The 12,907-nt window shown below is 43.2% G+C and overlaps 1 protein-coding gene across 1 annotated transcript in view; it reads left to right on the top strand.

Moving 5' to 3' along the window:
- The first annotated feature begins 5,677 nt into the window (after positions 1-5,677).
- The window catches only part of sh2d3cb (SH2 domain containing 3Cb), a 24,857-nt gene continuing 17,627 nt past the window's right edge, over positions 5,678-12,907 (top strand). Inside the window, exons 1-3 of the mRNA XM_070833321.1 lie at positions 5,678-5,730; positions 11,322-11,355; positions 12,546-12,674. Coding sequence (XP_070689422.1) covers positions 5,684-5,730; positions 11,322-11,355; positions 12,546-12,674 — 210 coding nt within the window. The 5' untranslated portion in view covers positions 5,678-5,683. The remainder of the gene's footprint in view (positions 5,731-11,321; positions 11,356-12,545; positions 12,675-12,907) is intronic.

The following is a 12,907-nucleotide window of genomic DNA, read 5'->3' on the forward strand; positions in this document are numbered from 1 at the left end:
CAGTCTGAGGGTCTGGAGACGCACACTTATGCTCCATCGCTCCCCTCCGCTGATGTTCGTTCAAATGTTCATTTTATTGACGAGTTCTCTTTTATTATTTGATGCTATAAATAAATGAATGGGGAGAAACACCAGCGCATGATGGCAGCGCAGGAACACCAGATATTTTGGCTTAATTTTTTGTCCAGTGGGAGGAAACAGAGACGCGTCCTCCATCTTTATACACAGTCTATTACTTCTTTGAAGCTAACCACATGAACCCTGTGTTCATTATTGTTTCTTTACCTGATAACAGGACATTAAATCCAGGTGAGTCTCAACATTTGAGCACTCATGCTCTCAGGTTTTCTGGTCTTTGAGGACAAATTTTTAAGCTAGAATAAAGATTTTCTGTGCACTTCCACACTTCCAGAACATGAGCCGTCAGCTGATTGCATCAACGTGTCATGAAACTGCTTTGAAATTTACCCAAAACACTTCCGCTGTGTTCAAAGACAGGAAGCAGATTCACTCCGTTGGGTAAAGAGCATGAGGTTTCATTATCACACGGCAGCGACAAGTGGAAGACACAGTTTTTTTATCACCGTTTCACATGAGCGAACGTATCAGGAAGGCAACAAATTCACCGTCTGAGACATGAACAAACGAAAACTCAGTAAGTTCTAGTAGTTTTGTGATGCTGGTGTGCGATATTTGGGATTTCTGAGGGGTTTGAAGTATTGTTAGAGGAACCTGACGTCCTCAAAAAGAGAATATAGAGTATAGTACAACAAAAGGAACATGGTTTGGCAGTGGAGATTGTCTTGACTTGTTAATTTTAGAACCATTACAGCCCTGGAAGAAGTACTCAGTAGTTACAGTACCAGTACTTTAATGGAAAAAATAAGTAAAGTTACAAGAAACATTACTTAAAAGTGCTGGTTGTGCAGTAAAATGTGATTTATTATCATGTGTGACATTATTAGATTATCAGTCCTTCAGCATCGTCACGTCACTGTTGGCCCAATCTGTGGGTCCGGCCCCTTCAAGGTGTCACCAGGTAAATCTGAGGGGTCGTCAGATGATTCATAGGAGAGGAAAGAAGAAAAAGTTCAGGTTCATAAATTTGTATTCATTTTTCGGACTTTCCCCAAACTTTAGGGGGTAGAAATGTGGATTTTCTAAGCTGTTTTTGGAACCACTGGTTTAAAAGTAATGGTTCAGCTGTCAGATAAACATGATGTAATAACAACACAATATTCCCCTCTGAGATAAAATGGAAATACTCAAGTAAAGGGCCTCAAAACTGTACTTAGAGAAACCTAAATGTACCTGGAAGATAGAGACAGAGATACTTTTATATGATGATTCACAGCAAAGAGACTGATGCACGTTTGTTTGTGTGATTCTATAAAAGAAAAGTTTATTGACACTTGTTTCAGAGTGTGTGTGTGTGTGTGTGTGTGTGTGTGTGTGTGTGTGTGTTGGCTCTTTGTTCACTGTCCCGCTCACAAACAGTTTTCGGTTCATTGTAAATGAGACACAGTCTCGTCTTTGTGCGGCGTGAATGGGCAGCGGCTCGGCCGAGTGCAGAGTTCAGCTGAGAAAAGACAGCGAGTGTCTGCTGAGGGGCACAACGGCTCACTGTGCTTCTTCTTCTTCTTCTTCTTCTTCTTCTGCTGTTTCGCTCTCTAGAGACGAACGTTCGGATCAGTGAAGTCTTTACTTTTACGTGTTCCTTAAAAAGGCCCCGTTTTTATGCATAAATGCTCTTTTAACGTAAAAATGTGTCCCTGCCTCCACTCTCTACGTCTTTCACTAAAAGTGTGTGTGAAAACACTCTGTTTAGATTCGACTCCCTTCATGACGTCATAAGGGGGATCTGTGGATTATTAGCTTACTTCAACCAAGTCAAACTGGTCCAGACTTTAAAGCCTTAACCCTTAGAGGTCTGCGATCGCGCCGGCGTAATCAGATCCTGTGACGTTTTCAAAGTGTTGTAACAAAAAACCCAGTTCACCCCGAGCGCTGCTGTCAACTTCACCACGTAAAACTGGAGATATGATAGTTTTAATTTGATAGTGCAACAATATTTATGCAGGAGTTGCAATAAGAAATGCCCATCCCATCTCCAGGTGTAACGTGACGTGATCGCAGACCTCTAAGGATTAAAAAGGAATAGTCCAACATTTGAAGAATGTGTTTATTTGTTTACGTAACAAATCGACCCCACCCGCGTGTCTACATGCTAAGCTACCCTTGGCGTAGCTTAGCATAAAAGCTAGCTTAAGTCTTGTTTGTTTGATTTGTTCATTAGTGCGCTAACTGAGTTAACATCTATTCAATCTACAGACATGAGAGCGGCATCAACGTTCTCATCTGACCAAAGAGAGTGTGTTTTTCCCAAAATGTCCAACTATACCTTTAACCAATAAAGAGGCAGATTAGGAAATGTCACATAAATGATTTTTCCTGAATTTCAGATCAGTTCGATCAGAAAGCATCAAGTGTTTTGGAGGCTCGTAAACATTTTCAGTGACACTTTTTAAAAAACTAAGAAGTAAAATGTTGAAGGAGAAATCATTACCCGAGGAAAAGAAAAAGAAAAAGGAATTAACCCTGTAGTCTGAGGAGACTCTTCCTCTTTTTAAGATGTAAATTTGTGGTAGAAATATTAATATTTTCATGATCCTGGAACAAAAAGATTGATGACTGATGGAAATAAAACAGGAAAAAAGAACACAGCTTCTTCCCATCAGCATCTCTCTTTTCTCAAAATCACTGGTCTATATTTAGCTGAGGAAACAAATATCTGAGAGCGTGCTCAGACTCTAATGGGCCCCCGGGGCAGAAACATAATCAAACACTGCTGAAAGCTCGAGGGGCAGAAAAACGATGAGAGTTTCAGCAGACGAGGGCACAACAACATTCCTCAGACGACTCCCAGGCAAAGAAAACAGTTTGGGTTTTTTTGTCAGTGAAGTGAAAACTAAATGTTTGCAGCTGCCGGTGAGTTCAGGCTCCACGTTGTTCGTTAATTGTCTTTTTAAATTAACGCTGATGTGCTGAGACGTCGGTCCTGAGGAGGAGCGAGCAGGTGGATGAAGTGATGGAGATCATGACAGATTAGAGGGATTATTTTAACATAGTATGTTGGTTTTTAACTCTTTTTAAGAGTTTTATTGATGCAACACGAGAACAACAACCTATTTCCTGCACTTATGATCAGATCAGACTGTCTGAACATTAAGGACCTGCATTTATTTATCAGTTTTTTCATTTATTAGTATTTTAGTTTGACAAACAGATGTATTTCTAAACAGATGTGTGTAGATATATCTGTGTGGACCCTAAAAACAGAACAAAATAAGCGCTGCCAAACTCACATGGCAAGATAAGATCAGATGTTTGTTTATTAATCTCATGACGGGGAAATTTACAATGTCACAGCAGACAGGAAGAGATATAAGAGATTATATGTACATCTGCAAAGAGGAAGTATAGAAAATAGACACAATAAAGTGCAGAGATGTTCGACAGTTTGTGAACATTACTGTGAGTTTTGGTGCAGTCTGGTCCACTGGGAGCAGTTTACAGGATCATTATTCTCTCTTATAATGACTAAGAGGACCTTTTTTTATTTGTATAGGCTTCCAAAACTCATGTGTGTTTGAGTGTTTGTCTAAAAGCAGATATCAGTTCACACACTGAGACTTAAATTCGTTATTACAAGGTCGCCTCTAATGATGCTGACGAAGGGATGTGATTGTCGACCTCCTCCTCCTCCTCCTCCTCTCCAGGTTTCAAATGGTTTGGCAGCCTCACCAATCTCTCCACCCGCCGCACGCCAGACAAGGGCAACATCAAGGCGGCCCCAAAGCATGATGGGAGCCTCGGCGGTGCCAAAGCAGCCGCGGGGGAGCAGTCGGTGGACGACATGGAGCCTTGCCTCCGCAGCCCCGGCTACGCCCGCACCAGCGAGATGTACACACATGTGGGCACGGTGCCTCGCAGCCAGAGGCAGAAGAAGAGCTGCAGGGGGCTGAAGGAGAAGACGAAGAGGAGGAGGGAGGAGGAGGAGGAGGAGGAGGAAGGAGGAGAGGAGGAGGGGGTGAGGGGAGGGCAGAGCCAGAGGAAGGCGGGGGAACATGTTCGAGCCTCCCCTCTGCTCAGCGCCCTGTCCAGCCTCAGTCTGAGCAGCCTGGACCGGCCGCTGCCCGCCACCCCGCCACCCAGCCGGGCTTCACCTTTGACCTCGGCGCCTCGGAGCTGCTCCGGCGGACCCCCAGCGTCCCTCTGCAAGAGCCAAGAGGCCCCGTGGAGGAGCAGGGATGCTCTAGACGCCGACGGTCCGGTGGGAGAGCCGTCCAGCATGGCAGCCAGAGGCCCCAAAGTGGTTCAGTCGCAGGATGTTTACGTGCCGATGGACCCGATCGCTGAAGCCGCTCACAACCAAACAGAGATGAGACGAGGCGTCACAAGCACACAGGAAGCCATGAAGACTGGGAGCGGCTCACAGGAAGTGGAGGGCGACGACAGGTGAGGGTTAAACACACACACACACACACACACACACACACACACAGACGATCCCAAAAACAGTCTGTGGTTTGATTTTTCAATCCACCACAGAAACTTTAAAGAGGACACAAGAACGAACAGCTACACTGAAAACAAGTGAATGAATGAATGAATGAATAAATAAAAATAAACAAATAAATATAAAAAAATATAACAATAAAAAAAGAATAAAAATACTTCTGCAGTAAAATGAAGAAAAGTTATTCTTGTTTTATTTTATTTAAATTAATGTATTATTATAGATTTAGATAAAACTTTATTGATCCACTTCCCAGCGATTCATAAAGTAACTAAAATCTGCTCCAACTTCACCGACTGCAACATTAAACACATTAATGCATCAATAATTATGAACCACTTTTACTTACAGTGCTACAGACTAAAACTATCCAGTATACACACATATGAAGATAATTAAAATAAAAATAAATAATACACCCAACATTAAACAAGATGTTTCAGGGTTTAACTTAAAGCACGTCGACAGATACTAAGACAGATTTGACTTTTTGCTGTTGCATGCCTACACTGGAAAACAGTGAGTGTCTCCATGTGGACACACCCTGTGGACTGAGGTTATGTAACGGACACTAAACATCTATGATTTTAACAACTATCAACATTCATGAGCTTTTTTACTTCATAAAACTTGTAAATTTATCATTTTAGCATCAATAAAAGACAATTGGGAGCATGTTTTAGATAGTAAATCATACTTCAGCATATATATAATGGAATATCATCAAATAGATCATATTAAACGATGCTTATCTTACTTATTAATCACAATATGGTACTTTTTATACAATTATTTGACCATTTTTATTGTTTTTTTTCTCGTTTTATTAAGTTAAATAATTCTAGTCAGTCACCTCTTTGTGTATCATCACACACACACTCTTACAAGGACAACTGTTGATGTTATTGTGTCAACAGTAAAGTTTTATTTTGACCAGAAGTGAAATAATGAATCATATCAGGGTGCAGCAGCAGCGGACATGCGCAGTAGCTCCCCTCCCCCGCCTGCCCGCTGCTGTCAGCTGTTCAGACCCGGAGTGTGTGTGTGTGTGTGTGTGTGGGAGTGTGGGAGTGTGTGAGTGTGTGTCGGACTGAGCGGGACAAGATGTGTGAAGTTGGGGACGTTAGCAGTCGGTCAGCAGAGTCAGAGAGGTGAGAAATACTGATGTTGATACTGCAAAGAGCTGAGGTTTTATCTCAGGAAGGAGTGTGTGTGTGTGTGTGTGTGTGTGTGTGTGTGTGTGTGTGTGTGTGTTAAATACTCGGTTAATAGTCGGTTAATGTCTAGATGTTTGAACTGTAATCGACTTTTCCTGCATGCAGAGTGTGTGTGTGTGTGTGTGTGTGTGTGTGTGTGTGTGATGCAGCTTCAGACACGTGTTTCAGGTTAGTTTGATGCCCTAAAAAAAAAAAAAAAAAACATGAAAAAGCTTCAAACTGTTAAAACATTTACAACCAGTCAGTGTGTGTGTGTGTGTGTGTTTGTGTGTGTGTGTGTGTGTGTGTGTGTGTGCAGGCTGAGTCTGAACCGGACCGGACTGCAGGTTACATAAGAGGAGGAACCTGATCCAGATCTGGTTTCAGTCAGAATAGTGATGAGATGCAGCAGCCTGTCGGTCCTGCATGCTTCAGGCTGACCGGGTTCACATTTGGTTTACACCTGGTTCACACCTGATTTAGTCCTAGTTCACACCTGATTTAGTCTTGATTTACTCCTGATTGACACCTGAATTAGTCTTGATTTACTCCTGATTTACTTCTGATTTAGTCCTGGTTTACTCCTGATTGACACCTGATTTAGTCCTGGTTTACTCCTGGTTTACTCCTGATTGACACCTGATTTAGTCCTGGTTTACTCCTGGTTTACTCCTGATTGACACCTGATTTAGTCCTGGTTTACTCCTGATTTACTCCTTATTTAGACTTGATTTATCCCTGGTTTACTCCTGATTGACACCTGATTTACTCCTGGTTTACTCCTGATTTAGTCCTTATTTAGACTTGATTTACTCCTGGTTTACACCTGATTAACACCTGATTTAGTCCTTATTTAGACTTGATTTACTCCTGGTTTACTCCTGGTTTACACCTGATTTAGTCCTGATTTACTCCTGATTGACACCTGATTTAGTCCTTATTTAGACTAGGTTTACTCCTGGTTTACACCTGATTAACTCTTTACGTGTTGATCTGTTTAGGGTTAGGGTTAGAGTGCAGTAGAGTGTTTTTGAATTGACACCTGGTTTCTTCTCACATCAAATTTTAAACGCTACAATTTCTACGACATAATTTTTTACAGTAAATCAAATCAGGTTAGAAATCAAACCAAACATGCTTTTACTGTGAAAGTCAAACGTGAAGCTGGACTCCAGGTACTTTCTGATATCCTCTTACAGTGTAAATGTCTTGTATTGCAGTAACGTGATGCAGCTTTCTGAACTTGCTGCATCAGATCGTTGAAGGTGACAGTGTGAGCGCCGCTGTGGGAAACAGGCTGAAAACGGAAGAAATTATTATATGAGCCCCACAAAGCTTCAGTGTAAATGAGCAAAGATCGTGTATTTATCGATGTAAGCATACGTCAGGATCTGTCTCGTTAAGTGATTGATCGCACATTGGGTCTGCACCAGTTATGAATTTGACCTCAAGTTTACATCTTGTTAGTTAGATCTTTGGCTGTGGTTTAAATCATCATGAATAATTATGGCAAAAGTCACGTGAAATAATCAAACTGATGTTCAATCTTCCATTTTTTTTTTTACTTCAAATGAGCCCAGAATCTCCTCAAGCAAAGACTTTTTCTGGTTTTAAAAACTTAAGAGTGAAAGTTTTATCTTCTTATATGATATAAAAACTTATAGTGCTTGTTTTTAAACGTTGTTGTGGAGACTGAGAAGTTTTCAAACGTCCCATCAACAACGTAGAATCAGCAGAAATGCGTAAAAACATCTAGAATATTTCTAAAATACTGCGTTTCCCTTCGATATACAGTTCATGGTGCAGGTATGAATATCACACATGATGTTCCTGCTCGAATCTGCAGAGTTCAAGAGCCAACAAACGGGAAAGTTTAGCGTCCTGTTGATGTGGTGGTTTCAGAAAAGGGACATTTACTTTAGCTGCTGAAACCTAAACCGAGCTGAACCACAGAGGTTAGTTCAGACGCTAAATGATGGTCAATGAAGCAATCAGGTTCTGAGTAGCAGCCGGTGGTTTCCTGAGCAGATTGTCTCGACGCGATCGGAGAGGCTCTTCTGCTTTCCAGTGAATGAACCAGTCAGAGCAGAAGTGGTTATTCAGTTCTATTCGTTTGAAAAAATCAAAACAGGCTGTTTGAGTTTTCCGCTCAGTGTTTGTGTCTGTGTGTTAAACCTCAGCAGCCTCTGCTCTGCCTGGTTATTTGGGTTATTACGTGAGCCTTGAACCACAGCGGGCACCTCTCTGTGTGCGGATGTCGAGGTTATGAGCGTGTAGCCGGCTGCAGGAGCAGGAAGTGCTGTAAAATTTGATGCTGCTTTGGGGAGCGCGGCCCCCAGGGCGGAGGGAGTGTCCCCCCCTCGCTGGGCTCCCAGAACAGCTCTGAGTGTCTGTGGACCACGGCGACGTGTCGTTTAGCCCCTCACAGAAATAATAATAATAATAATAATAAACCCTATTTGTGTAGCGCCTGTCGTACAGGAGGTGTAGCTCAATAGCTTCACAAGAAATGGAACAAACAGGAAGGTTAAAACAAGTGCAAGCAAAAATTAAGCAAAATAAAAGTGTTAAAAGGCTCAACGGACAAACGTGTCCACGCAGCTGTGTGTCACGATGGCCAAGAATTATGGGTATTGTAGTTTTTAGACCCATCATGTCATGTTTAATAAGAACTGGGTGCTTCCTGTTTTTCCCAGTAGCCACTATTACATCTCTCTGTGTTGAATATTCTCAAAAGTTCATTTCCAAGGTCACGCTCGTGTTCGGCTGCTCTACTGGAACAACTTCACACTGTTCTCACTGCCACTCGTGGCTGCTGCACAACAGAAACAATCTGCTGCTTCGCTCTCGCCCTCGACAGCTTTTTGCCACCGAGAGCAGGTGTTACAGGAAGGAGAAAACAATACTGGACAGAAGAAAATTTTTTGACAGATGGAGCAGGAGAAAGTGAGAGGATGGTCTTTACTCAGAGTTTGGTGGCAGATCCAGGGACACATATTTATGTTGAGAAATAATTAAAAAGTGGATTTTTCATGATATGGGACCTTTAAACCATGAGGGTTTAATCTTTATAAAACGTTTCCAAAGCCCAGAAAAGTTCCCTTTTTTAAAAAAAAGATAACATTACTGCTGTGGTGGGAGCCATTCACCGGTGCAGTCGGCCAAAAGCATGATGGGATGAACGCTAGTATGCAAACCTGGAAGATAAAAACTTCATTTGACAGGCGACTAACTCTCACCGGACAGACCGGTGGTCATCTCTGCCTCCAGTTCACATGATAGATACGTGGACAAAAAGTAATTTCACAAACAAAGTTGAAACGACCAAACCAAGGATGTTGTTTAAATAAAGTTTTAAATGGAAAGAAACAGAATGGAGGGATTCTGAGGAGACATCAGTGAGGCAGAAGGTTTCAGAGAGTGGAAACGGGGGCTGGTTTATGTTCTGCAGGGCTGATGAGGGAGAGTGGGAACAGGTGAGCAGGTAAGGAGGAGGTCAGGTGATGGGAAAGGCGGGAAAAAAAAGCTGTGACACAGGACAGGACACGAATGCAGCCACAGACCTTTGTCGCATATATTTCTCATGAATAAATGTAATAAAAGAATTTAAGGCCTAAACGATACTGAAGTTTTGGTGCAGATATTTTTTACTGGCAGTAAAAATTCAGATATTTATTTATTGTTTTAGCCGATGATGCAGGTGGTGCAACTATCAGAGTGGAGAAGCTCCTCCGCTAACGTAACAAAGAGACGTGATGATGACGGCTTTTATTAGAGTTATATTGAACAGGGGGGGGGGAAGCTCGTCAGAACAACCACACCCGTTGGTTTCTATGTGAGCACACACTGACGGGGTCAAATCATCGAAACAACCCACTGTCCCGTTTCCCAACACTGGTCAACTTTCCAGAAAAGCAGCGATTTGATTTGGGGTTTAGACGACATATTAGGGGATGTGCATTTGTTCTGTTGAAATACGTATTATTAAAGCAGACTTAGTGAGCCGAGATCAGAGCTGAGCTAAACGTACGTGAGGCTTCTTCTATCGGGAAGATCGAGTGGATGCAATGAGAAAAATCAGAGACAGTAAAATAAAGATGAATAAATAAAGAATTGTTTTCCAGCAGGCGCAATGAGGGCCAGATGATTTCATGATTATTATTTCATAATTACAGGAAATCAAAACTTGTCGTGAGAAAAACAATCGTCTGTGTAACGTAAGAGTTTGTCCTCATCAAGAAATAATTGTAAACTGTCTTTTCTCTCTTGCGTTTGTTTCTCATGCAGCTTGTGTTTTATTTGAGCGTTCACATCTGTGTGTGTGTGTGTGTGTGTTTGCTGTCCGCTCTCAGAGTTTGTGCTCGGGAACAAAAGGTCACCTCCCTTGATGTTACTCATGGAAATATGCAGCATGTCGAGGAAGAGCAGCGTAAGCAACCAAAAAAAAAAAAAAAAAACCTAAAAGTTTCACACTGCCAACGTGTGGTTTCACACATCACCGCTGTCAGACAGCAGTTTGGGGTTTTTTCTTTTTCTAACATGAGTCGAAAGTGTTTGTGTGTGACTCCCACAGACTTCAGACTTGGTGAGAAGCCAGCTGGTGTGATTACTTGATGGACACGGGTGGGAGGGGAAACAAAACAAAAAACAGATTTCCTTCGCTTCAGTCCTGAAAAACAGAGTATTTTGCAGATATGAGGCTTCAGTAGAAATATTCCCCCGTCTTGCCTGGAGAAGTTTGTTGTGTTGCAAGCGGTTGCTGGGTGGTGTCGGGTTAACTCACTGCTGCTGTCACACAGTTGTGTAACAGCACAGACAGTCAGACCGAGAAACTGTGCTGCTATTACAAATACTACTACAACTACTGTTAGTACTGCCTCTATAGTACTTTGGGTTTGGTGTTAAACCTCAATACTTGTTTGTTACCAAGCCGAACTGCCAAATACTGAAAGTTTGCATCAAATCTCTGGTCAGATTTGTACTTTGATTACTTAATATATCTGCTTGCTTTCTGATTTAAGTTTTATTTTTCAGTGGAAGGACATTTCAACATGCAAACAACTGTGTTTAAGAAGTGGACGTAGCCAGTGTGGTGGTTTGAATTTGGCATTTTGGCGCCAGAAGTGATGCTTGAACAGATTTGGCAAAGACCTGCGTCTGATTGGTTAGGTTTAGGCATGACACCCCCTTCCACCCTTCTAACCCTAACCCTAACCCTAACCCTATCCTGCTGTGGTGAAGAAGACTGTAAACTAGAGACTGAGAGCAGAAACTCATCAGGAAAACATTCACTGAGCTGATAAATCAGGAGAGAAGTCGGCTCATTTTCCTCATTGGCTTCCATCCAATCAGACTTCAGTGGAGTCGCCCCCTGCTGGACATTAGAGAGGATGCAGCTTTGAGGCTCTTCAACGGTGTACAAATAATATTCAGACAAGATTTAACATTTGAAAACTGATGTTTAAGGATCCAGCTCATGTTTGTACAGTGAATCATCTCACAGTCGCCACCGATGTGAACTTCTCACGTTTTCTTTTGTTTTCCAGAGACTTGACGGACAGCAGCGGAGAATATGTGAAGGTACCGTTTCCCCTTGACTTCAAATCTATTTTCATCTAACGCTCTTATCTTGTTTACGCGTGACTTCCTTTTGCTTGCGATGCTGCTTCTCTCTCTCTCTCTCTCTCTCTTCCTCTCTCTGGTCACACAAGCCTCTTTCTGTTCCCAGCAGCAGTTTTTTTTTTTTTCAGCGAGGGGTCGAATTAAAACTGCTGTGATCCTCCACACACGGCACTCGGGCTCTGATTCAATTAGGACAGGTGACAGAAAGGACTCGAGGAATGCGAAATACTTTGAAGCTGCCGCCGCCGTTGCTGCTGGTAACCGTGGCGGCCTCGATTTGCCCGGCGGCTCTGCCTGGAAAAGGTGGAAGGAGGGAGGGAGGGAGAATTTCCAGTTCATTGACTTATAATTGGATACTTGACAAACACTCTTGTCTGAATGGGACAAGCCGGCAATGAATGATAATGCTAATGAAATTAAAGCTATTCATTAGGGAGTAAAACACACACACACACTCATACATGTACACATTATATGTATATATATATACACACACACACACACACACACTCCTGTTTTGTTTTGAAGTGGTCCTGGCCCGGTGCCCAGCTCTTGATTCACAGTCCAGCGGGACAAACCATTCTGTCAAAATCGTGAAGGCTGGGAGGCGACAGGGAGAAGAAAAACAACATGTCACCAGTGTAACAGAGCAATAACAGTAACTAATGTGTGTGTGTGTGTGTGTGTGTGTGTGTGAGTGTGTGTGTGTGTGTGTGTCCCCAAAACAAAAGCATTCCCAGCCTGTTGTCAGCGTGAACTCTTGATATACAGTATCTCCGTGTTATATATTTGTGAAAACTGTAAAGACAGACAAAAGCGCCGCTGAGTGATGATCGCACGTCGCACAATGTCGTTGCCACGGCGACGAGGCCAAGACTCCTGCATGGGTCTGGCTCTCGGGGGGCCCGGTGCCCCCGCCAGCGTGGAGATGCCAGTGTGGGAATGCCAGAGCTGTCCGTCCCCCCCCCCACCCTCACCCCTCACCCTCCCAATCCCATCATCCATCCCACCCTCTCTGTTAGCACACACACAGTCAGAGGACGGACATTTCCAGCAGCTTCTTCGAGGGAAGAACTCATGTTACTGTGTTCTGTGTTTGCTTCTCGTGGGGTTCTGCGTCCGATCGCGCGCCTGTGATGCCCTTCAAGTTCTCCAAAGACAAGTTCTGGTTGGAGCCGCCGACGGAGACGCTGAGGAAGCAGCTGGAGGAGGAGCTGAAGCTGAGCGGCAGCGAGCTGAAGAGCCACGCCTGGTACCACGGACCAATCCCCTGGGAGGTCTGCGTCACACACACACACACACACACACACACTTACATGCACACCTTTTACATGCAAAAGGCAGAAATTTGTCTTTGGCTTACAGGTGCAAAGGTGCACGTCATGTGACACCCAGATAGGACACGTTAAAACACACAACAACACAAGAGACGCTGCATTAAAAGGAGCAGCAGGTCTCGATGGTGAGGCTGCAGGTTGCCTTCAAAAGGTGGCTGTCCTCACCGATTAAG

The sequence above is a fragment of the Pempheris klunzingeri genome, chromosome 7 (assembly GCF_042242105.1).
Source record: "Pempheris klunzingeri isolate RE-2024b chromosome 7, fPemKlu1.hap1, whole genome shotgun sequence".
Lineage (NCBI taxonomy): Eukaryota > Metazoa > Chordata > Actinopteri > Acropomatiformes > Pempheridae > Pempheris > Pempheris klunzingeri.